The 26,437-nt window shown below is 47.2% G+C and overlaps 2 protein-coding genes across 3 annotated transcripts in view; both read left to right on the forward strand.

Moving 5' to 3' along the window:
- The window catches only part of LOC116520073 (delta(14)-sterol reductase TM7SF2-like), a 278,256-nt gene that overhangs the window by 66,578 nt on the left and 185,241 nt on the right, over nt 1-26,437 (forward strand). The gene's annotated exons all lie outside the window — the stretch shown is intronic.
- On the forward strand, nt 1,127-26,268 carry LOC116520071 (elongation factor 1-gamma-like). The gene is given in 11 exon segments (XM_032234216.1): nt 1,127-1,201; nt 3,306-3,464; nt 5,349-5,412; nt 6,593-6,735; nt 8,073-8,145; nt 8,148-8,215; nt 9,831-9,960; nt 14,018-14,204; nt 22,334-22,506; nt 23,208-23,332; nt 25,922-26,268. Coding segments are annotated over 11 exon segments (1,296 nt in total). The 5' UTR covers nt 1,127-1,186; the 3' UTR covers nt 26,081-26,268.

The raw sequence follows: 26,437 nt of genomic DNA on the forward strand, positions 1-26,437 counted from the left end.
GAGAGGATAGATGGATGGATGAGAGATAGATGATATAGATAGAGAGAGATGAAAGGATAGATAAGAGATAGATAGATAGATAGATAGATAGATAGATAGATGAGGGGATAGAGATAGACAGACAGATAGATAGGTAAATAGATGTGAGATAGATAGATAGATAGATAGATAGATAGATAGATGAGGATAGAGAGAGATGAGAGGATAGAGATAGATAGATAGGAAAGAGAATGGGAGATGAGAGAGATGAGAGGGTAGAGAGAGATGAGATGACAGAGATAGATAAATACATAGATAGATAGATAGATAGATAGATAGATAGATAGATAGATAGATGAGGATAGAGAGAGATGAGAGGATAGAGATAGATAGATAGGAAAGAGAATGGGAGATGAGAGAGATGAGAGGGTAGAGAGAGATGAGATGACAGAGATAGATAAATACATAGATAGATAGATAGATAGATAGATAGATAGATAGATAGATAGATGGATGAGAGGATAGATAGATGAGAGGAGAGAGAGAGAGAGAGATGAGAGGATAGAGATAGATAGATAGATAGATAGATAGGATAGAGAGAGAGAGAGAGATGAGAGGATAGATGAGAGATAGAGATAGATGAGAGGAGAGAAATATGAGAGAAAGAGAGAGAGAAAGAATATTCAGAATCGTGGAAAAGTTAAATTCCAACTGTTTTTGTTTCATTGCTTCCTCAGCCCATGGAAGTAAATCTCCTCCGAGAAGGCCATTGAGAAATGTAGGGGTTTAGAGCAGAGGCTCTTAATTGAATGAAATTGCATTAAATCATTTTTAATTAGGCAAATTGCTCAGTCATTGAAAATGAGGATTAAATAAATTATTTGGTCCAAAGTTGCATTGAATCTAGCAATGGATCTAGCTGGGGAATTCTGGGAGTTGGAGTCCACAAATCTTAAAGTGGCCAAGTTTGAAGACCCTACTTTAAACCAAGGAAAACAGAAAGTGATCTCTCTAGGAGAGAGAATCTCTCTCCCCTTTTTAAGTCTCTATTCTCTCGCGCTCCACACGCCCTCCCGTCACTCCAGGGCTCCGCCTCTCAACAGTGACGTAGAAGCTTCGTCGCCTTCGGCTTTCTCCTCCTCTTCCCTCCCCCTACTTGCTTTACGGCCGTCTTGGGCGACGCTCCTCCTTTCCTCTCCTCGCTAAGATGGCGGTGGCCGGGGTGAGCTTGCGGTTCCCGTCGAGGCCTAGAGTTCATCCGCCTGCATCCGGCGATCGGGAGGGCTGGGGCTGCCCCGAAGCCCGGGGTTGGGAAAGGAGGAGGGAGGGCCTTGCAGCGGGGAGCCTCGCCAGGGACGGAGGAGGCTAAGCGGACGGGCAGAGCCCGAAAGGGGGAGTGTCAGGCTGCTCGGTTTTCCCTTGCCACGCGCATGAGGGGTTTTAAACGGACCCGAACGGCCAGGACTACAACTCCCATGCGCTCCGGCCTAAAGGCCATGTCCTATAGAAGCTGTAGTCCGAGCTGTCTTAAGGACGGGAGTTTCTCAACCCGGTGGACTTTTAAGAAGGGCGGACTTCAACTCCCAGAGTTCCCCAGCCAGCTGTGCTAGGCATAGCTATGCTATGCTGGCTGGGGAATTCTGGGAGTTGAAGTCCGCCCCTCTTAAAAGTCCCACCAGGTTAAGAAACACGGGTCTGTAGTGTGTTTGTGTGGGTGGGGTGAGGGTCGAGCTACTTTTGCTCTGCCACGTGGGAGGAAGGCAAACCAGCCTTTTGCCTTGAACTGGCTTCAGATGAAAGACAAGACCCCTCCCCAAATTCTTAAATTAAGCCATTTGGGGCGGAGTTGGGGGCTTTTGTGGGATGGAAGAGAAGCTGCCTGCAGAAGTGGTGGAGAAGGGTGATGGGCGTCTGAATGGAGCCTGCAGCTTTACAGGCAGTTGTCTCTCAAGTCACCTGGGGAATGAAAGAACAGGAATGGGCGGTTTCCCCGCCTTTGGGGCCACCCTAGAAGCAAATGGGCAAGGATGATGGGCTCTAACCTCCTCTGAATTGCCCTTTTATGAGGGCATAAGATAGGTACCGTGGAAATGTCTCACACTGTAAGGTTCCCGCAGTTTCCTCAAGCCACTGAAATGTCGAAGAGAGTGAGACTCCTATAGCCTTGTGTAGGGGGTGGCGGCCCCCCTTTGCTAAGTTATTTTTCGGCAGAATGCTTTAAGGATTTTTGAGCCAGGAAAACTCCCTAGTTTGGTTCTTTTATCTATGGGGCCTGATATTCCCCTGTAACAATTTCTTCTATGTTTTCAAGAACGTGCCTAGCTTTGAAGCCAAGCATAGAAGCAAGAGAGCAGGGAAATAACATTTGCAGTAAGGCCATCCGGTGTTAAGGTTACAATTTGCTAGGAAGAAAACAACTAATTCCTGACAGTCTATAATAATATAAGCAGAAGCCAACATTGATTCATATACTTGTTAAACATGTTGGGGGGTTGCTGGATTTTAGGGTGGTGGGCGTTGGCTTCGGAGGGCTATGCCTTTAAGCAGAAGATCCTTATTTTAGGAGATGAGGTGTATGACTGGGATAAGGAGGGACAGATGGAAACTTAGGAAGGAGAGAAGCAAGCTAGAATGAATGAGGGATTTCCTGACAGTGAGAACAATTAACCAGTAGAACAGCTTGCCTTCAAAAAGTGTAGGTGCTGGATCACTGGAGATTTTCAAGAAGAGACTGGACAGCCATTTGTCCAAAATGGTTTAGGGTCTCCTGCTTGGATGCTGGGTTGGACTATAGAAGACCTTCCAATTCTGTTGTTGCGTTATTCTGAGATGAGGAGGTGGTGTGGAAAGGTGGCTCTGGATTCGCACCCAGAAATGTTTAGGTAGATCTTCCAAGCCATGATTGCATGTCCCAAGTGAATATTCCAGGGCCTTTTAACAGGTTCTAGAGCAAGGAGGAGAGGGGCCTGGTAGCAGCTTGATGGCGGGCGTGGTTCTGGAGAATGGAGCGTGTAGGACCTAGCAGGCCAATGGAGAATTTTAAGTAGGAGATCAGGGAACCTTCTGCTGATGTTGCATTGTGATGGTGCCCACTCTTGCTTTGCAGTAGCAAAGTCCTCTGGCCAGCCCCACTGCAGAGTCATCTGCCAAGAGCTTGACCCTATTAGTTGAACAAATCAATGCAGACAGTTCGGCTACCAGCTGCGGTAGGCAGGCTGAAAAAATCGATTTTAAGACTTGGAAAAGGCTACGTAGCACCTATTATGGAGTCGTGGCTTAACTTCTCGGGTATCCCTTAACCCCATCGCTGCTTGCTCCCCCTGCAGACTCTCTACACTTACCCCGAGAACTGGCGGGCGTTCAAAGCCCTCATCGCTGCTCAATACAGCGGGGCCAAGATCAAAGTCCTCTCCACGCCACCCCAGTTTCACTTTGGGCAGACCAACAAGACTCCCGAATTTCTGAAAAAATTCCCAGTTGGAAAGGTGAGTGGCTGTTCCCCCCCCCCTTGCCTAACTCGAGTTACGCCGTGGAGTTCGGGCATTTCTTTTTGGTAGAATGGGAGATGTCTGTAATCTTCCTGTGTGATTTTGATTCTTGCTCGTTTCTAGGAGAATAGTTGGCTAGAGCTGTGAAAATTTTGTTCATTCATTTATTTGCATCCAGCCTTTATTTTACAAATAACTCAAAGTGGGAAACGTGTCCGACACGTCCTTCCTCCTCCTATTTTCCCCACAACAACAATCTTATAGGTTGGGCTGAGAGAGTGAATGGCTTTCCTGCATAAGGTGGCATTCAAACTCACCATCCTGCTGCTGTGATGGCGAACCTTTTGGCACTGAGTGGCCGCAACCTGGAAGAGCAGCTGCCTAAGGGGCATGCGCGTGCCGGAAAATGAACTTCTGTTTTCCGGCACGTGCATGCCTTCCGGTAACTGGCACGCAGGGATGTGTGGCGATCACTACCCAGCGCGCATGCTCACACGGAAAAACGGAAGACCAGCTTTTCCAGTTTCCGGCACTGCCGCATACACTAAGGTCAGCTGATCGTTGCGGGCGCACGCGTGCCAGAAACCCGGAAGAGGAGCAGGTGACACCATGTGTCCTAGGTGACATGGCTCCACATACCACTTGGGGCACGTGTTGCCATAGGTTCGCCATCCCAGTACTAGAGCAAACTACCATATTTTTCAGAGTATAAGATGCACCAAGATTTTGAAGAGGCAAATTATAAAAAAAACAAGTTTTTGCACTCTGCAGACCTCCCAAAAACAGCCCCCCCTTTTTCCCCCCCAAAAGGGCATGCATAGCCTTTAGGAGACTTGCAGAGTGCTCCTGGGGGGAGGAGGAGGAGGCCAAAAACGAGCAAAAAACTGTTTTTTGCAGAAAAGGGGCCCCTTTAGGATAGCCTTTAGGAGGCTTAGAGTGCTTCTGGGGGGGGGGGCAAAAAAGGGCCCGTTTTTTGCTCACTTTTGCTCTCCTCAGCCCCCAGAAGCACTCTATAAGCCTTCTAAAGGCTATGCACGGCCATTTTTGCAAATGGGCGGGGTTTCGCGAGTCAAGAAATGCTGTATTTAGTGTATGATGCACCCAGATTTTCAGCCCTTTTTGAGGGAAAAAGATGCATGTTATACTCTGAAAAATATGCTAGCTCCCTACATCCCTGGGACTAGTAGTTTTTTTTTAAACTCACACTGGGATGCGATGATCCGTGTATCCAGCAGATTTGGTGCATCTTCAGAATAAGCCAGGTTCCTTTTTGGGGTATCACTCCAATTACATAACCGAGCAAGTTAATGATACTTTTCAGTTGGTCTTGTTGAGGCAATGCTGTATCCTCCAGATCAGCATTTCTCAACCTTGACCACTTTAAGGATACATGGACTTGATTGCCCAGAATTCCCCAGCCAGCCATGGCTGAAGGATTCTGGGAGTTGAAGTCCACTCATCTTAACATTGCCACGGCTGAGAAACATTCCTCCAGATTTAACAACAATAGCAGTTTCCTGTCAACATTATTGCTTCCTGGGGATTGTGGGAAATTAAATCGCAGCTCCCTACATTTTATTTAAATATAAAAACCTTTCTGATAATAAGATCTGCACAAGTACACGGTACCTATTGGGTGCGGGTTTTCCACCTCTAGGGATTTTTAAGAATAGGCAATGTCTCATAGTTAGTTTAAATCGACATTTCTCAGTTTCAGCAAGCTGTTTTAAGTTGTGCTGGCTGGGGAATTCTGGGAGTTGAAGTCCCAAGTGCCTTAAAATTCTTGAGGTTGAGAGACAGTGCTACAGATGGCATCTGCTGACCCCTTTGGAGGAGACCCGTCTGTCTTCTCACAGAAGCTCTTTTCCTAACCCTCTATAGGTCCCAGCCTTTGAAGGAGATGATGGATTTTGCATATTCGAGAGCAACGCCATCGCACACTACGGTAAATATATGCCTCTGCTTCCCAGTTTTATCCAAAATCTCGACTCAGTGTTGGGTCAGGTTTATAGCAAACTGACTTACCACATTTTTTGGAGTATAAGACGCACCGGACTATAAGACGCACCAAGGTTTTGAAGGGGCAAATTTTTAAAAAAATGTTTTTGTACTCTGTAAACCTCCCAAAAACAGCCCGTTTTTCGCAAAAATGGGCCCAATTTTTTTTTTCAAAAAAAAGGGCATGAAGGCCTCCCAAACCCTCTGCATGCCTCATTCTCCTGTGCGCTGCTTGGGGAATCCAAGCATGGGTTAACTTTGTCCATTAGCCTCGAGACTGAATTGTGCAAATTGCTGGACACACCTCTTCTTACTGGACTGGTTCAGTTTTTTAACTCAGTCCAGCCTAAAGAGACGCAAAATTATTCTCTCTGGGTTACTAGACAAATTCATCATTATTATTATTATTCAGCTTCCCTTCACCAGCTTTGAGTTTTTTGCAAAAAGAAAAACCATGCAGAGCTTTGGGAGGCTTGTAGAGTGGTCCTGGGGGCTGGGAGGGGCAAAAATGCCCCCCCCTTTTTTTGGCTTGTTTTTGCCCTCCCCAGCCTCCCAGAGCACTTTGCAAGCCTCCCAAACCTTCTGCATGTCCATTTTTGCAAAGGGGGCAGTGTTTTGGTAGGCCAAAAATGCTGTATTCAGTGTATAAGACGCACCCAGATTTTCACCCTCTTTTTGGCGGGGGGGAAAGGTGCTTCTTATACTCCAAAAAATACGGTAGTAACCGTTCGAAGTTACAACGGCACTGAAAAAAAGTGGCTTAGGACCATTTTTCACCTTTATGACCGTTGCAGCATCCCCAGGGTCATGTGGTTTACATTTGGACGTTTCGCAACTGACTCATACCTACGACGGTTGCAGTGTCCCGGGGTCGTCTTGTCCCCTTTTGCGACCTTCTGAGGAGCCAAGTCAACGGGAAAGCCAGATTCACTTAACAAATTGCGTTCCTCACTTAATAGCCGCAGTGATTCCTTTAACAGCTGCGGCAAGGAAGATCATAAGACTCAGTTAACATACCTCTCACTTAGCAACATACATTTTGGGCTCAGCTGTGGCCGTAAGTTGAGGGTGGCCTGTATCCTTTTTGATTGTTGGTTCTCTAATTGGCCGGTTTTCCCCTCCCCCAGTCAGCAACGAGGAACTACGAGGCAGAACTCAAGAGGCAGCTTCCCAAGTCCTTCAGTGGGTGAGCTTTGCTGACAGCGACATTGTGCCCCCAGCCAGCACCTGGGTCTTCCCCACCCTTGGCATCATGCAATATAACAAGCAGGTAAGAGGCACTCTGGTTTTATAGGAGAAGAGGTTTCCCAACCATCTAAGAAAGCTACAAGGAGGCAGGAATCGCTTTGCTTGGAGAGATGCCTTATTGTTCTGACCCAGCTCCCCAAAGACGACATACTCTCTGACGTGAACTCAAAATGATTCCTTTAATTTTGAGTCCCTGCAAAAGGTTTCTTTCTCAATGCAGGTTAAGAAGTCCATCAAGCAGGGAGATGAATAGTTGTCTGCCACATCTATTCGTCTCCGCCTCCTGCCTTTTATCCCCAGAGCTAGGGCTGGGCTTCGCGTGGCTCTTCCGGCCCAAGGAACGGCCCATAGATTTCCACTGCTCTCCTCTCCTCTGCCTTCTGCGCATCCATGTCAGGCACTGGGCCCAGCTGTCCCTCCTCTTCCTCATCAGCCACCTCCAGAGCCCTGGGGGCTCTTGACTCTCCATCGGAGGACTGACGGACGACCCAGACTCTGCCTCTGTCCCTGACAGCTTCATTCCCTCTCCCCCCGCCCCCTTGGAGCTTGCCCTGATGCTGACCCTGACTAGAGAAGCTGGTGGCCAACAGGCCACAACACTTAAGTTTCGTTAGTCATGAAGTTCAGAGTAGATAGCTATATTAAGTCATTGATTTACAACTTAGTTCCTTAGTGACTGAAGATACGATGGACCTCCCCGACATCATAACTTCAAACATTCACTAAGCAACTAAGTTATAAGTCGAGGAATTCTGTAGCTGTTTACGACTCAGTTCTAGCATCGGGGGGGGGGGACACCACACACCCGTGCTCACATGACCTGATGGAGGTCTTGTCCTTTCATTGCTTGAGGGAAAGGGAAAGGTTCCCCTCACACGTAGGTGCTAGTTGTTCCTGACTCTAGAGGGTGGTACTCATCTCCGTTCCAAAGCCGAAGAGTCAGCGCTGTCCAAAGACGTCTCCGTGGTCATGTGGCCAGCATGACTCAATGCCGAAGGTGCACGGAACGCTGTTCCCTTCCCACCAAAGGTGGTTCCTATTTTCCTCCTTGAATTTTTACTTGCTTTTGAACTGCTAGGTGGGCAGAAGCTGAGACAAAGAACAGGAGCTCACTCCGTTACGCAGCGCTAGGGATTCAAACCGCCGAATTGCCGATCTTTTATTAATGCAATATCAGGGATTTTCAATCCGATTGTATAGAATGTGAAGGAGATGTGTTTGTGTTTTATTTTATATGTCTAATGGACACTGAAGGTGGCATTTAATTTCGTTGTACACGGTGTAATGACAATGTAAACTAAACTGAAATCCCTAGGCTGTCTCCATAATTTATTTATTTATTTATTGCTCCCCTTCCAGGCTACGGAGTATGCCAAGGAAGAAGTGAAACGGATCTTGAGCCTGCTTGATTCTCACCTGAAGACTCGCACGTTTTGGTCGGGGAGCGTATCACGCTGGCGGATATCACAGTGGTCTGCACTCTGCTCTGGCTTTACAAGCAGGTGAGTCTTCGTAGATGGCTGAGGAGGTCCTGGGGGGTTAGATATTCTGGACCGTGAGCAGAGCCTGCCTTGAACCAGCAGCTGCCAGCCACCAAACAGGGCAGAATTTAAATCATGGCGACCTGCTCTGAGGGCTCATTTTTCATAATCCCAATTTTGAGGTAGTGTGGAAGGAAAGATGTCTTTTCGCCAAGGATGGAAGTCCAAGAACTGAATTCTGGTCGTAACTTGAGGACTACCTGTACCAACTTGATGGTGCGTACAAGTGGTCCTTAACTTACGGCTTAGCTTTAGTTTGAAGTTACAAAGAACCTCCCTGGGGGACTCCTTATGACCCGGATTTGAAATTCCAATAAGCAGTTTTCACCTGTGTCACGTGATTGAGAGGGATCTTGGAGTCCTAGTGGACAACCATTTAAATACGAGCCAGCCGTATGCAGCAGCTGCCAAAAAAGCCAACACAGTTCTAGGTTGCATAAACAGGGAGAGAATCTAGATCACTTGAGGGGTTAATAGCACTTTATCAGGCTTTGGAAAGGCCACACTTGGAATACGGCATTCAGTTTTGGTTGCCACGATGTAAAAAAGATGTTGAGACTCTAGAAAGAGTGCAGAGAAGAGCAACAAAGAAGATTAGGGGACTGGAGGTTAAAACATATGAAGAACAGTTGCAGGAACTGGGTATGGCTACTTTAATGAAAAGAAGGAGTAGGGGTGATACGATAGCAGTGTTCCAATATTTGGGGGGCTGCCCCAAAGAAGAGGGAGTCAAGCTATTCTCCAAAGAACCTGAGGGCAGGACAAGAAGCAAGATGGAGACTAATCAAGACAGAGGGAACTTAGAACTAAGAAGAAATTTTCTGACAGAACAATTAATCCATTGAACAACTTGCCTCTAGAACAGTGTTTCTCAACCTTGGCAACTTGAAGATGTACGGACTTCAACTCCCAGAATTCCCCAGCCAGCATTTGCTGGCTGGGGAATTCTGGGAGTTGAAGTCCGGACATCTTCAAGTTGCCAAGGTTGAGAAACACTGCTCTAGAAGTTGTAAGTGCTCCATGATTGGAAGTTTTTAAGAAGAGACTGGACAGCCACTGTCTGAAATGGCATAGGGTCTCCTGCCTGAGCAGGGGTTGGACTGGAAGACCTCCAAGGTCCCTTTCAACTCTGTCATCCTGCTACGATAGCATTTTGGATACTGGGCAACTGGCCTGCATTTACGGCTGTTTTCAATGTCCGGTGGCCATGTGACCATGGTTTACAACCTTTCGTGTATGCGTATGTGGTTGTAAAGCAAACACTGCTCGTTGAATAAATCCATTGTTGGTAACAAGCTCTTTTTGTCAGAAACTGGTTAGTTTCCTGCAAAGAGTCCATTGCAGATTTTAAGACCTGGTTGTTCCCTTTGCAGGTGCTACATTTGCTTAGCAGTTGTAAAATTGGTTTAGGATCATAATCCTGGGCTCCATCTCTTTTGTAAGTTGACAGCAAGCAGGAATCCAAAAATTATGTGGCAGGTGCCTAGTCCTAGTTTTTCCCTTTTGTTGAAAGAAACGGACGGGGGGGGGGGTCGCTTGAGCTGAGATTTCCCGCCTTCTCTCCCTTTTCCTTCAGGTGCTGGAGCCCCCCTTCCGCCAGCCGTACGAAAATGTGACCCGTTGGTTTGTGACCTGCGTCAACCAGCCGCAGTTCAAGGCCGTCCTGGGGGACTTGAAGCTGTGTGAGAAGATGGCGCAATTTGACGGTCAGGAAATTCACCCCCGATTCTCGCTCTTAAATGGCCGTTCTGTCTTTTTAAGGCTGGATAAGGATGGTGGGAGGTGGGATGTGTTGCGAGTAGCTTAACGCCACCCTTGGATGTAGCGTACCTTACCGTATTTTTCGGAGTATAAGACGCACCGGAGTATAAGACGCACCAAGGTTTTGAAGAGGGGGGGAATTGCACTCTACAATCACGAAAACTGTTTTTCACGAAAACAGCCTTTAGGGAGCTTGCAGAGTGCTCCGGGGGGGGGGGGGCAAAAATGAGCCAAAACTGCCCATTTTTCAATCACTGGAGGCTTTTAAGAAGAGTCTAGACCAGTGTTTCTCAACCTTGGCAACTTGAAGATGTCTGGACTTCAACTCCCAGAATTCCCCAGCCAGCTGGCTGGGGAATTCTGGGAGTTGAAGTCCAGACATCTTCAAGTTGCCAAGGTTGAGAAACATTGGTCTAGACAGTCACTTGTCTGAGATGGTACAGGGTACTTGAGCAGGGGACTGGACTAGAGCACCTCCAAGGTCCTTTCCAGCTTATTCTATTCTAAATTCAAAGAGTTACACAAACCGAAGTCAAATAGGAAAGTATAAAAGGAGATGTTGCAATTGCCCGCCTGGGAGAACCACTAGATTTTGATAACCACAAGGGTGGGAGCTACACAGATCTGGTAGGGGGAGAGAAACCAGGAATTGCTGTCTGGCTTAAGAGCAGGATTTGTGCCACACACTGAAACAAGGTCTTGTGTTTTCACAACGTCCCCAACCAGAAATTTATTCTATTATTCTATTCTGTTAATTTCTGTTGTCAGGGTTCCAAATAGCATCCAAAATTAAATCAGAGTCTGAGGCAAAGGATTCCTCAAAGTTCCAATTTATGAAGAGAGCCATGTTGGCACATCTGGGAAAACCCGAATCTGAAAGCTTCCCAGATTTCCCCACCCAGTTGAAAGTTCAGGCTCTTGCCCCCGCCCCACCCCCACCAGTCCATCCCATGGTCCAATCTCCCACTACCATGCTGGCAGCTTCCACCCATCCAGTTCCGGTCAGGTTCAAAGGCAAAGGATGACCTTGGCTTTCTAGAAAGAATGTTGTTATGGCTACATAGCATCTAACTCTGTACAATCCCCCCTCCCTTTTTCCACCATAGAAAATGCATACTAGAATAACAGAAAGTGTGGCAGGCCAAAAACCCATCAGAAAAGATGGCTGCAGGCCTGACATCTATTTCTATTGATTTCTATTTCTATTCCATATTTTCTATCCTAACTCCTACTATTGTATTCTGCTCATAGGAATCCATTATGCAGAATTGATTTTTCATCCTCTATAGCAGTGGTCCCCAACTTTTAATACTTTTGAGAGCTGGGGGTGTAGGGGAGACAGGAAATGGTTCCGTGCAAGCCTGCAGGCCACTCACACACACGCAGCTCCATTAGCGCAAGCGGTGGACACTTGCGTGTGCCATTCACACAAACGGATCTTCACGTGTGAGAGACTGCCCACCACTCACGCAAAGAGGCCACTGCCCGGAAGTTGGGGAACCCTGCTTTCCATATAGTCCTCGACATGCAACCGTTCATTTAATGATTCAAGCTTACAATGACATTGAAAAAAAAGTGGCTTGGGGCTGTTTTTCACTCTTAGAACTGTTGCCGCATCCCCAGGGTCATGTGATCAAAATCCAGATGCTTGGCAACTGACTCGTATTTATGATGGTTGCAATGTCCCCTTTTGCGACCTTCTGACAAGCCGGGTCAACACGGAAGCCAGTTTCACTTAATAACCGTGTTCCTAATTTAGCAGCTGCATTGATTCACTTAACAACAGTGGCAGAATGGGGCAAAACTCACCTATCAAATGTCTCACTTGGCAACAGAAATCTTGAGCTCGACTGTGGTCGTAAGCCAAGGGCTGTCTGTGTCGAAAGCCCGCCAATCTTAGGAAAATGGAAGAAATTGCGTGCCTTTTATTGTCCATTTCTGCCTTTGGGCTCTGCAACTTCCAGAACTAAAATTAGAAACACGAAGTAGGAAAGGGTCGTATTTCATATCTGCTCTGCCAGCTGAAAGAAGGGATGGTGCAAAAATCGGGGGCCGTTTTAAAGGTTTTCTGAAGACCACCACCCCCCCATGCACTTTATAGGTTCAACCTGTAGCACATTTTGAGTCGCCCTGTTTTTGAAAAGGTTGCCAACTTTTTCTGCAAATTCAACTGCTTGATCAAATGCCCCCTCGCCGTGGCTTAGCCGTTGAAGGCGTTTCATAGCTGGAAGCCTTCCCCTTCTCACTTGGAGGTCTTGGGAATTAAGCGGCTGGAATGAACTTCCGCAGATAACCTTGATTTATTTTGTTACCTTTATTTGCTGCCTATCTCGCCGTGGGGTTGCTGCAGGCCAGGGACGGCGAACCTTTTCGGCACCAAGTGCCCAAATTTGAATGCGCGCAGCGGAAGACCAGCTGGCTGGGAGCCCATGTGTGTGCTGGTCTTTGGCTATCCGTCATGTGCGCCAGACAACTGGTCTTTGAGAACCAGAAACCCCAAGACCAGCTGACGATGGGCGCACATGCGCACAGAGGGTGCTCAGCGTGTCACCTCTGGCACTTGTTCCATACGTTCTCCATCACGGCTCTAGGCACCTTAATAAAAAGGAAGCATTGAAAAGCCTGTAAACAGAAATCAAATCATCTTTTAACGACCCCACAATCCCTTGCGGGGTGGAGTCTGGGCAACTGAATGGAGCTAGCCCAGTGTTTAATAGCCGGATGCCCTTCCTGTTGCCAATGCGGGGTTATATTCCGCAGATATATTCTCATTGTGCCCAGAGAAAGAAATAACCTGCCTCTGTCTGGGATCAAATTCACAGCCTCCTGATTGTGAGGCGAGAGCTTTGCCTCTAAGCCACTGCACCAGTTCTAACATGTGTGCCGGCCAACTTCCGACGCTCTAGTACGCATGCATTCCTATTTGGGCACTAAGTGCCAAAAAGGTTCACCATCACTGCTCTAGAAAGAGTGTAGAGAAGAGCAACCAGGATGATGAGGGGACTGGAGGTAAAACAGGATGGACGGTTGCAGGAACTGGGCCTGGCTAGTCTAGGGAAGAGAAGGACCAGGGGAGACAGGAGAGCATCTTCCAATATTTGAGGGGCTGCCCCAGAGAGGAGGAGGGGGTCAAGCTATTCTCCAAGGCATTTCAGACAAGTGGCTGTCCAAACTCTTCTTAAAATTCTCCAATGAGGGAGCATCCACAACTTCCGAAGGCAACTTCTCTTCCATTGGTTGATTGTTCTCACTGTCAGGGAATTTTGGAAGTTATGGAGCATTCACAACTTCTGGAGGGAAGCTGTTCTCCTGACTGATTATTCTGTCAGAGGTTGCTTCTCTCCTTGATTAGTTTCCATCCATTGGTCACCACACTATAAAAAAGCGGTGGAGACTCTAGAAAAAATGTAGAGAAGAGCAACCAGGATGATGAAGGGACTGGAGGCTCAAACATACAATGAACGGTTGCAGGAACTGGGCCTGGCTAGTCTAGGGAAGAGAAGGACCAGGGGAGACAGGAGAGCATCTCCCAATATTTGAGGGGCTGCCACAGAGAGGAGGAAGGGGGTCAAGCTGTTCTCCAAAGCCCCTGAAGGCCACAGAAGGAAGAATGGATGGAAACTGACCAAGGAGAGATTCAATCTGGAAATAAGGAGGAATTTTCTGACAGTGAGAACAATCCACCCATGGGACAGAAGTTGCCTTCGGAAGTTGTGGGAGCTTCATCCCTGGAAGCTTTCAAGAAGAGACTGGATTGCCATCTGTTAGAAATGGTGTCTGGTCTCTTGCTTGGCTGGGGGGTTGGACTAGATGACCTCCAAGTACCTTTCAACTCTGTTGGTCTGTTATTTTATCTTGGGAATTGTAGTCCACCCGCCTTGAAAGCGACCAAGGTTGGAAAATGCTGCTTTAGCACTTTTAAGGTGCCACAAATGGACCCTTTGGCATAGAAACCCTGAATCCTGTTCATTTCTCTCTTTTTTTCTCCTTGTGGCTTTGCAGCCAGGAAGTTTGCAGAGAACCAACCCAAGAAGGAATCCTCCAAGAAGGAGAAAACGCCAAAGGAGGAGAAGAAAGCGGAGAAGAAAGAAGAGAAGAAGCCAGAGCCAGAGGAGGAATTAGACGAGTGTGAGCAGGCCTTGGCAGCCGAGCCCAAATCCAAAGATCCTTTTGCTCACCTGCCCAAAAGGTAAGGGGAACCCCCATCACCCCCAATTGGTTGGAGGAGGGGCGCAGCAGAGTCCACGAAAAGAATGGGGTGACTCCCATTCTGGGGGTTCGGGTCCACCTGGAAAATGTCCCCCAGTGTTCCTTCGGTCAAATGTGGAAGCATCCGGGAAGTCGGGACTGAAATTTGGCTACGTGGAGAAAAAAATAGTTCCATCATTATAATTTTAGGCAGATCTCCCTGTACCTCAAACCTAGGAAATTCCTTCTTTGGGGGGGAGGGGGAACCACAATTCCATGTTTACAGACAGTCCTCGACTCCCGACGACAACTGAGCGTGAAATTTCCATCGCTAAAACAAGTCAGTTAAGTGAGTTTGGCCGCCGTTTTTACGAACCTTCCTGGCCCCGGGCGTTAAAAGTGAATCGTCACAATTACGAAGTTAGGAGCACAGTTGTTAAGCGAACCTGGTTCAGCCCCTTGATTTTGCTTGTCAGGAAGTTGTAAAAGTGGAATCAAATGACTCTGGGATAATGCAGCCGTCATAAATAATAACATGCCAGGGGCTATGCATCCGAATTTTGATCCCTTGATCGTGGGGTCGTAAAGTGTGAAAAACGAAAGTCCCTTTTTTCAGTATCGTAACTTTGAACAGTCAAATGAACGAAAGATGATGCAGGTAATTCACCCTTGTGCCGCCCCCCCCCCCCCAAAAAAAAACTTCTGTTGCTAAGTGAGACAGGCTGTTAAGTGAATTTTGGCCTGTGTTACCTTCCTCCCCACGGTTGTTCAGTGAATCCCTGCAGCTGTCCAGTTAGCAACCTGGTTGTTAAGTGAATCTGGCTTCTGCATTGACTTTGCTTGTCAGAAGGTCACAAAAGGTGACCACATCACACACACACCACACATTGCAACCATCGTAAGTATGAATCGGTTGCCAGGCTTCTAAATTTTGATCATGGGGGATGCCGCAACGGTCGTAAGTGTGGGGAAACGGTCATAGTTCACTTTTTTCAGTGCCGTTGTAACTTGGAAACGGTCCCTAAGTGAAGTATTGTAACTTGAGAACTACCTGTATGAAGGCCATCTCTATATCTAAAAGGGACAAAACTAATTTGGTTTTGGAAACTTGTTTTAGATTTGTTGAGCGTCCCAGGAAAGAGGGAAATATTTTGTGTGTCTCACTAAATACTCTCGAGGGCGAATCATCTTCCATGCTATTGTCTGATGGGTACACTCAGCGCTTCCTGCATTTAGTAGACACCGAAAGAAATAAATCTAAATAAACATTTAATACATAGAGATAAGCCACATTCAAATCCTCCCTTCAAAAAAGACAATGAAAAAGTTAAGGCGGAAGAGGTGTGGTTGTGTCACAGGTAACCCTTGACTTTCAAACAATGGAGCCCAGGGTGGATTTTTTTCTATTTCAATCGGAAAAATCAAATGTATTTTAATAAAATGCTTTGGGAGTAAAAAAAAAAAATCCATCTAAAGATAGTTTTCTATTTAAGACAATGTTCATAATGTAGTTTATTCAGCATGAAAGCTGTAGATTCTGCAATATTTACATAATTTGGGAAACTCATCCAATGAATCCAAGCTCTGCCAGCTGAGATAACATGCATTATTGATGCATTCATGCAGTTTCACAGTAACCACGAGATCAATCATAAAACAAAACTTCAGGAATATTCCTTTATTCCCCTTGTTTTGCAAATCTATGTGCACTACAAATTGCCTGATTGTTTGACAAGAAATGCAGCTGTACCACCGGACTCTGTAAGTGTGAGGAGGAAGGGCAAGCAGTAAAAATGAAAGAGAGACCTTCTAAGCATTTTATAAATATAATATTAAAGGACACCTGTCATTTCAGATCCATCAGAGCAGGGCCTGCAAGTGGGCATCCACTCACCTGCTGCCCACCACATCCCTCACCCTTGTTGTGTCCCTGCCACATCACCAGCCGTCCGGTTAAAGCGAATGGGACGGTCGGTGAGTCAACAGCAGGTCAGAGGAGGAGCCGCTGTGGGACAGAAATGGCAGTGGCTCTTTAAAAATGACGATTTAAATTGAGCTGATTTAAATCAAGTCTTTATTAGCGATTTAAATTGACTTCATCCGGACGGAGCTCGCCCGTCGCAGTCCTAATTCGTGACCACTCTTAAAAGATATCAGTTCACGTGACAGGCCCAATTTTGTCATCCTGTGGGTGTCTGTGTCTGTGTTGGTCGTTAAGCAGGCACCACGGTCATTAAGCAAACTAACGGTTCGCAGTAGGCACCTGTTTTTTGGGTGACCATCAGAAATGGTGGTTTTGATGAAACCCCTGGGCCTGGGAGCATGGAACTCTGTAAATGAGCTTTGTGGCCCAGTTGCCAACTTCTTGCCCTAACCTCAGCTGTAAGGAAAGACACACAGACACACACACACACACGAGACTCCCAAAGTGGTTCTTTTGCTGCTCCATTTTTCTGGCTGGGCCAAAGAGAAACTCTGGGGCTGCCCAGGATGAGCCACATGGCGGCAGTAAAGCCTCACGCTGGCTGGCCAGCCGCTTTTGGGCTTCCTTCCAGCCCAGTGAGGCACAAGGGAAGGGGGAATCTTGTTTTTCGGGCTTGGAAGTGGCAGCGGGCCAGGTTGGGCTGCCTCCCCCTGGAAGTGGGGGGGGGGCTGCTGGGTAGGAGAGGCCCTCTCCGGGTCCAGCAAAGTTGGTCCATGGCCTAAAAAAACTGGTGAACTCCCATTTTGGGGGCGTCAGCTGCTGCTTGCAACTGGAGAGGTCCTTTCTCCCCCCCCCCCCACTCCCTGGAGGAGGAGGGGCCGGGGAGCAGATTCTTGAAGGGGGCAGAGGGAGGAGGAGGAGGCCCTTCTCTGCAAAACACGATGCTGACCCCGAGGTGCAGCGTTTCATTTATTCTGGCCTCCTTGCCCTTCAGCTGTTGCTCCCAGCGAGCTGTCCTGTGATCCATGATCAGCTCAACACAGTAGCCGACTTGTTTTCGGGCAAGGAACCTCCCTCTGGCCTCCCCACCCCCAAAAAAAAACCTCCTCTACCAGGCGGATGAGAGAGAAAGATAACTAGAAGAGAGATAGATAGATGATAGATAGGTAGGTAGATAATTGATAGATAGGTAGATACGTAGACAGACATTATATATGTATGTATGTGTATATATATATATGTCTGTGTGTGTGTGTGTGTGTGTGTGTGTGTATATATATATATATCAGCACAAATACAACAGATAGATTGATAGATATGGTAGGTAGATAGATATGGTAGGTAGATATGGTAGGTAGATAGATGGGAGAGAGAGATACAGTAGGTAGATAGAAAGAGAGATGGGAGAGAGATACTGGAGAGAGAGAGATGGTAGGTAGATAGTTACGGTAGGTAGAAAGAGAGATATGGTAGATGAAAGAGGTAGGTAGGTAGGTAGGTAGGTAGGTAGATAGAAAGATAGATAGATAGATGATTGATAGATAGAAAGAAAGAAAGAAAGATAGAACGATGGTAGGTAGATACAGAAGATAGAAAGATGGTAGGTAGATACGGTAGATAGAAAGAGATGTATGGTGGAGAGATACTGGAGAGAGAGATACGGTAGGTAGAAAGAGAAAGGGTAGATGAAAGAGATATGATAGAAAGAGAGATAGAAAGAAAGATATGGTAGGTAGATACAGTAGATAGAAAGATGTGTGGCAGATAGATACAATAGGTGGATACGTACAGTAAATAGATATGGTAGGGAGATACAGTAGATATGATACTGACATGATAAGCAGGTAGATGAGAGAATATGATTTGTAGGTATGTAGGGAGATAAAGAGATAGGTAGAGATGGATGGATGAGGTAGGTGGATGATAGACGGACAGATGATGGGCAAATAGATGGTAGAGATAGGTAGGTTTCATTATTTTTCTCTACACAATAGCACACTTTAAAATGAAATCCCAATGCCCTCTTGAAAGAAGAAAAAAACGCCACCCACCATGTTTATTATCATCCCCAGTATAACAATAATAACACAATAGAGCAACATGTAGAATATACACGCCTGCACGCACACACATCGGGATTTCATTTTAATGTCTGCCCTTGTGTCCAGAGAAAAACAACACGGTTATCTGCCTACATCCAAAAGCGCAAATGTATATGCAAAAGGTCGGCAAAACTTTTATTGGTGTATATAAATATTTAAACACACGCAGCCACACTCACATACTTGCGCACACACCTATGTGTCCGTCCATCTGGATCACAGAGCAGAAGAAAACGTCTTGAGTTAACAAGAGGGCGGCCTCAGTACTCGTGGAGTTACCTGCCCAATTGCTCCCGCCTGGAGAAACCCGTTTTCCGTTCTGCCCTTTCATCTGGGAGTGAGTCAAAAGTGAGCTGGCCCCGTTTTCAGTCTCGGTTTTGCTCGCCCGTTCCTCTCCAGTGGCTTGGAAATCATGGGTGTTGTAGCCTTTAAGGTGGCTTAAGATTGACAGACCTATAAGCCACCCGAAAGCAATGCAATATAATAATGCAAGGCCGCGTCTGTCTCTGTCTCTGTCTCTGTCTCTCTCTCTCTCTCTCTCTCTCTCTCTCTCTCTCTCTCTCTCTCTCTCTCTCTCTCTCTCTCTCTCTCACACACACACACACACACACACACACACACACACACACACACAGGCAAACCTCACTGAGCACGACTTCACCCACCCACCCCCGGTGCATGCACACACAACAGCCCCATGTCCTGTTTTGGGCCTAGCAGGCCTCCCTGCAGCCTCCTGGGACCAAAAACAAAATATAGGTATATAGGAACATGTTTTTTTTAAAAAAAGGCAATTTGAACACGCCCCGCAATTTACCTTAACCCTGAGCAAAATCCCAATATTCTTACCGAATCGTTTTGATGAAATCCTCATCCCAAAATACCCCCCCCCCTTGCAAGACCTCGTAGGCTAAATTGAGATAACGCCTACAAAATAGTTACTGATGAACTCTGTCAACTGACTGGAGGGGAGAAAAACGGCTGATTCTTTTACAAGGTTATGAAATCCAGGCTAAAGGACCTGATTTTATGGCTTGCCGAAAAGAAAACGAGGAGCGTTTTCAAAAATAGCCATGGAATGTTGCTCAGATCTGTTACAACACCAGGGCGGGATGGGTTATTTTATTATAGATGATTCTTCTATTAGTTTTTATTGTTTTTTTAATATATTTTTATGTTTGTAAGCTGCCTTGAGTCGCATGTGTGAGTAGGTGGCAATATAAATCTAAATAATAATAATACCATGTTTACCCCAAAATAAGAAAGGGTCTTATTTTCTTTTGACCACCGAAATAAGCGCTTGGCCTTATTTTCGGGGAGGTCTTATTATATTTGAGGTGCAGGAGACAGTGAGCGTGGTCACCTCATGGCTGCTGCTGTGTTGCAATATTTTCAGCTTATTTTAGCGCATGTGCTCAAAAGCCCCGATTGGGCTTATTATCCAGGGAGGTCTTATTTCCAGGGAAACCGGGTAGTTGACTGAGTTTCATGTTTAATGAATGAAGTACCATATTTTTCATATAAGACGCACCTAGAAGGAAAACAAAGGGGGGGGGGAAATCTGCCTCCTTGCAACAAACAGCACAGATGATATATACTGTTTGTGGTATATTTCTGTGCATGTGTGCCTGACCCATAGAAATAGCAAAGAATTGGAGAAATGTGCATTGGGGCAGTATATTAATGCCAGAAAGTTTTCTTAAATGTAGTCACACTAACTACTCCCAATTTTTTAAATAGATCTACTCCGTGATTAAGTCAGGGTCTAATTAGACAACAAGGACGCTGTTACATTTCAGATTATACTTGTACAGAAGCTGTTAAAATTGGCATTTACAAATTTGCCATCAGTCAATTGCAGAAGGCGGCTCTACTTGGAACTGCTTCCATTCTGCGACGATACCTGTCACATCATCAAACGTCCAGATTTGCCGATCCCAGGTCCTTGGTAAGGACTCGATAGGCAGACAAACATGCCAGGCCCAGACTGAACATCTGGCTGACTGTGCGATGATTAATAATAATAACTCATTTCTCATTTCTTGGTACAAATAGTCCTCAACTTACCACCATTGATTTAGGGACTATTATAAAAGTTATAACATCACTGAAAATAGGGGGGCTTGTAACTGTTTTTCACACGGCCATTGCGGCATCCTCTGGTCACATGATCAAAATTCAGATTCTTAATTGATTCATATTTAGGACGATTTCAGTATCCCAGGGTCACAGGATCCTTTTTTGGGGGGTGTGTGTGTCACCTGACAAGCAAAGTCAGTGGGGAAACCCGATTCACTTAAAAAACAGCTTACTAATCTACCAACTGCAGTGATTCACTCAACGTATGTGAGTTGAGTGTGACAGGAGAAGGCCAACCCGTCTCAAAGCTAAGATTTAGGACACAACTCGCCCGCCCTGTTGCGCTATATGGCGCTGAATGCCGGGCAGCAGCAACGGGGACCAAAAGCGCTCTCCACGCCATGGGAATAGGAAGGCTCTGTTGGTTATCGGGCACCACCCTTCTTGACCACATCACAAATGACACCATGCGATGGCATTTTGGTGTGGCACCAATTTCTGAGAAGATTTGCAAAGGCCAACTCCACTGGAATGGACCTGTCCTGAAAGCAGCACCTTCCACTGTGGCCAAGGCTCCCTACCAACTAGAAACCCGTGGCCAGCATCCAAAACAGATGGCAAGGCCACATCAACAAAGACAATGCAAGCTGTGGGCTGCATCCCAAGAAGAGGAGGAGGAGGAGAAGGAAGAATAGAATAGAACAGAATAGAACTTATGGCCAAGCATGATTGGACACACAGGGAATTTGTCTTTGGTGCAGATGCTCTCAGTGTACGTAAGGAGAATAAAAATGCATTCACCAAGAATAAAAAGATCCAGCACTTAAGTCATAGTCAGTAAGCAATCAAATCAAATCAAACAGTAAAACAATATAAATCGTAAAGATCCAAGCAACATGGTTATAGTCATAAGTGGGAAGAGACAGATACTAGGTAGGAAGAGAAGAATAGGAATATAATCTTAGTAAATTATTTGACAGTGTTGTGGGAATTAGCAGAGTGATGGCATTCGGGAAAAAGCTGTCCTTAATATCTATTCTGGTGTGCAGAGCCCTATAGCATCATTTTGAGGGTAGGAGTTGAAACAATTTATGTCCAGGATGCGAGGGGTATATAGTTATTTTCCCAGTCCTCTTTGACTCGTGCAGTGTGCAAGTCCTCAATGTAATGCACGTTGGCAGCCGTTGTTTTTTCTGCAGCTCTGATTATCCGTCACTCAACCACTGTGGCAAGATAAGTCTTAAAATGGGCCAAAACTCACTTAACAAATGCCTCTCTGAACAACAGGCACGTGAAGCCCACGACTGGCGCCTCCAAGGTCCCTTCCAACTCTTAAATCTGTTATTTTCCCAGCAATGATGGTTTGGCTTCAAGCAGGAGTGTAGATCTGTGATGGTGAAACTATGGCACACGTGGCGTCACCAGCTACTCTACTGGTTTAAAAAGGAGACCATGGGGGGGGGGGGGCTTCAGTCCATTTTTCAGGCCAAAAAACAGTCTGAAAATGACTGGAAAAACGCCCCCAAAACAGGCATGCAGGCACCAGCCAAGTGATTGTCAGGTTTCTGGGGCATGCACATGTGAAAAGGTTTGCCATCATGATCTAGATCAGTGTTTCTCAACCTTGGCAACTTGAAGATGTCTGGACTTCAACTCCCAGAATTCCCCAGCCAGCATTCGCTGGCTGGGGAATTCTGGGAGTTGAAGTCCGGACATCTTCAAGTTGCCAAGGTTGAGAAACACTGATCTAGATGGTGCTCCAGATTGGCACTTGGCTGCCCAAGATACAGGAGGCCAAGCTTGTTTGGTCTGCCACCCCCACTTATCCCCCCTCTCCCCGCAGACTAGGATAACTGGCGTTTCACCTTCCTGGAAAGCTCTCCCTTTGAAAGCTGGGGATAGGAAAAGTCAGCAAGGACATCCAGCCGTGCCCTTTCCCTCCTCCTCCTCCTCACCTTCCCTCCCCCTGTTTTTTTTTTTTCTGTGCTGCAGTTGAGTGAGACCCTCTTATTAATTTATTTCCAGCCCCTTCATCCTGGACGAATTTAAGCGGAAGTATTCCAACGAAGACACCTTGAAGGTGGCCCTGCCTCACTTCTGGGAGCACTTCGACAAAGACGGTTGGTCCATCTGGTACGGCGAGTACCGCTTCCCGGAGGAGCTGGCCCAGACTTTCATGAGCTGCAACCTTATCACTGGTAAGGTCCCTTCCGTTTCCACCCCACTCACCACCACCCCCAATTTCCTTTTTATTACGCTGTTGGAAGAAATGTCCTTCTGGGTTCGGCTCCAAGTGTGGGGAAAAGACACTGGAGACATGGAGGCTGCTTGGAAAGATGGTTTAATGGTGGACAGGACCACGTGGCTTGAGCCCTGAACAGAAAAGGTGATCACATGCTTCAATGTTGATGGAGAAGAAGGAAGGGCTGAGATGCTGAAAGTCCCTGGTTTTATGCCCTCTCTGGCCTTTGATCTTGAGCTTGTATTCTGATTGGTTGTCAGACTCCCATGGGCCCATGCAGGGGCAACTCCCTAGGCTGGGTTTTGAATCCAGGTTTGGTTGAGTTCTCAGATGCCACGTGGTGAGTGGGTAAAGGCTAATCAGGCCTTAATCCCTGGAGCTGAAGGGGAGAACTCTTTCTTATGTAAAGGGCCTGGCTTGGCCTTCTTAATAGCCCATTGACAAAGTGTGTGGAGGCAGGAAGCTACAGGGAGCTATTCTCAATTTAAAACACGTTTCTCCCTTTTCACATCCTAGGGAAATGTAATATTCTGCCTTTCCAATATTTCCTAGGTTGATTTATTTTTCTGGGAGAGGGCTGGGTGATAACTTCCTACAACGCTTACAAGTTTGGCCCAACCGTTCATCGCACCCCTCTTTGCTGCTTCTTCCCTTCAGGCATGTTCCAACGTTTGGACAAACTGCGGAAGAACGCCTTCGCTTCCGTCATCCTCTTTGGCACCAACAACAACAGCAGCATCTCCGGCATCTGGGTCTTCCGCGGACAGGAGCTCGCCTTCCCCGTGAGTCTAAGGATCTCCCACCCCCACCCCCTTTCCAGGTGTTGCGGACAAGGCCACGCCAGACAGAAACCGGGAAAGCGCAGAAAAGTGAAAGGGGGTCTTTGGTGCTCTCTGAGCTTGGTAGGGGCTCTCTTGTAGATGGTTCATGACCCAACTTAGGGACATCATCAGTGCTAGAAGGGAGACAGGTTGCAAAACAGAGGAGGGAGGAGGATGAGAAAGAAAGAAAGAAAGAAAGAAAAGAAAGAAAGAAAGAAAGAAAGAAAGAAAGAAAGAAAGAAAGAAAGAAAGAACTTGGATCTTTGGTGCTTTCTGAGCTGGATGGTTTTCTTGCAGATGTTTCATGACCCAACTAGGGAACATCCTCAGTGGTAGAAGGGAGACGGGTTGCAGAACAAAGGAGGAAGAGGAGGAAGAAGAGGCAGAGAGAGAGAAAAGGACTGTGGGGTCTTTGGTGCTTTCTGAGCTGGATGGTTTTCTTGCAGATGTTTCATGACCCAACTAGGGAACATCCTCAGTGGTAGAAGGGAGACGGGTTGCAGAACAAAGGAGGAAGAGGAGGAAGAAGAGGCAGAGAGAGAGAAAAGGACTGTGGGGTCTTTGGTGCTTTCTGAGCTGGATGGTTTTCTTGCAGATGTTTCATGACCCAACTAGGGAACATCCTCAGTGCTAGTAAGGAGTGAGGTTTGTGGAGAGGAGGAAAAGGTGGTGGTGGAGGAGGATGAAAGAGCCACATGCAGCTCCAGAGCTGCAGGTTGCCGACCCCTGGGTTAGGATAAGTTCAACTACCAGAGCTTCTTCTGCCAGTTAGACGGGGGGGGGAGTTTCGGGGGGGGGGCTGCCAAAACTCCCTAAAAGAAGGATTTGCTCTTTACGGCCCTTAGGAGATTTATGAGACGCCCGTGATCCTCTCTTCCAGGATCGGTGCTGGTAGGGAGGGTTTGGGTGTGCTAGGGGTGGATGAGGTCACCTATCCCACAGAGAGGCAGTCGTGCACAACCCCACAGGGCATCTATTCCTCTCACACTCCGTCACGATCCCATCTGTTCCTTCCCTTCCGCCTCTCCCAGAAAATGTTGCCTCTCATGCTGCTACTCCTAATGGCTTCCCTGGAAGACATTCCATCTATTCTGCCAGAGAACCTCTGTCCTTCACCTCTTGGGGCTGTTGTGGCCTGCCAGCGGCCTGCGGAGCTGGCAGCAGAGTCAGACAGTGAGGAGGGTTGGGGAGGAACATGGGCCAGTCCTGGGGACTGAGGAACGCTCAGACCGAGGGTTCTGCGTTGGAGGCAGAGAGGGAGCTACACAGCAGCGAGGCAGAGGAACAGCTGGAGCCTGTTCCCAGTGTGCGAATGTGCAGAGCAGTCAGAAGACAAGAACAGCTCAGAAAGCAGGGTTGACTTGGGAGTAAAGCCACACCTTGGAGGTGATTGGCCCCTCCCAGAGGAGACAAAAGAGGAGCGAACGGGGAGGGGGCTTTTGCAGGAAACAATCCGTCCTTTTAGTCGTTTCAAGAGCAGAAAGTTCTGTTTGTGACTATAAGAGACTCTGTGCCAAGGGTTGCCTTGCCCTGCGGTTGGAAACTAGTTATCTGGCAGTTCTCCAAGCGAGATAAGGTTCGTGTGGATAAACATTCCTCTGAAAGACTGTTTGCCAAGCCCTTGCGGACTGTGAATGAAAAAAATTCACAGTCGAGTAAAGAAAAGGGGTTTTGCTTGTTAAGAACAGGAGCCACGCTCGAAACAATATGACGGGGTCTTAGACCTGGGGTTGAACTTCCTGCCTTCTAAGCCAGGATCAAACATAATGCTCCTGCGAGCAAACACCACCATTAACCCAAAATGATTACAGATAGTTCCCGACTTACCACTGTTCGTTTACTGGCCATTCAAAATTTCTACAGCACTGGAAAAAAAGAGGCTTGGGACCATTTTCCACACTTACGACTGTTGCAACATCCCCATGGTTGTGTGATCAGAATTCAGTGGCTTGGCAACTGGGCTCGGCCGCCGGGTTGTCCCGGGATCACGTGATCATCCCCTTTTGTGACCTTCTGAATAGCAGTCAGTGAGGGAAGCCAGATTCGCTTAATGACTGCATGATTCGTTTAAGAACCAAGTAACAGAATAACTGAGTTGGAAGGGCACGAATGCAGGAATGAACTAATTGCTTCCTGCAAACTCCCCTCCCCTTTCGCTCCTCTCTTATTTTCTCTGGAGGGGCCATTCACCATCCACCTGTGTCCTTACTCCCAAATCAACCCCTGTTCTTTAGCTCTTCCCTTCGTCTGGTAACTCTGCACATGCGCACACTGGGAACAGGCTCCAGCTGTTCTTCTGCCTCACTGATGTCTGACTCCGAAGGCAGCTGATAACTGTTGAACGGCCCTGGCCCCCTCTCTGCCTCCGACACAGAGCCCCCCTCAGAGCCTTTTCCAGACTCCAGGATTGGCCCATCTTCCTCCTCAACCTCCAGTTAGCAAGCCCCAGTATTGCACTTCTGCATTGTGAGGGTTCTCGTTGAGACAGGGAGGGTGCAGCTCCCTTCCTGCCCCCTCCTCACGCCCCCCCCCTTTTCATCTCTTCCTCAGCTGAGCCCTGACTGGCAGGTGGACTACGAATCATACACCTGGCGGAAGCTGGAGCCAGAGAGCGAGGAGTGCAAGACCATGGTGAAGGAGTATTTCGCTTGGGAAGGCGACTTCAAGCACGTCGGCAAAGCGTTCAACCAAGGCAAGGTCTTCAAATGAGGGGGCAGGACGCCAACACCACCCTCCTCCCCCTCCCCCAAATACGGACACGATGAGGGACATCTCTCCGGAAGCGGCTACCACCGCCGCTGTTCAGGAAGACAAAAGAAATTTAAAGAGAAGACCGACTCGGGCAGCAGGAGAGGCAGTGACATTTTAAGCTGTGCATTAAAATCCTGAATGCACTAGTTTATTTTAATTTTATTTATTTTTTTGCATCTGCTTGCAGCTGGAAAGGGGGGGGGGCTGCAGAGCGATGGGTGGGAGAGAAAGGCAGGATTTCTGGTGTCTTTATTACTTTTTGGGACAAGTGGGTGTAACTCACCCTACAATGGTTTTTCTCAAACTTGGGCCCTT

Source organism: Thamnophis elegans, chromosome 17 (assembly GCF_009769535.1).
Source record: "Thamnophis elegans isolate rThaEle1 chromosome 17, rThaEle1.pri, whole genome shotgun sequence".
In the NCBI taxonomy this organism is placed as follows: Eukaryota; Metazoa; Chordata; class Lepidosauria; order Squamata; family Colubridae; genus Thamnophis; species Thamnophis elegans.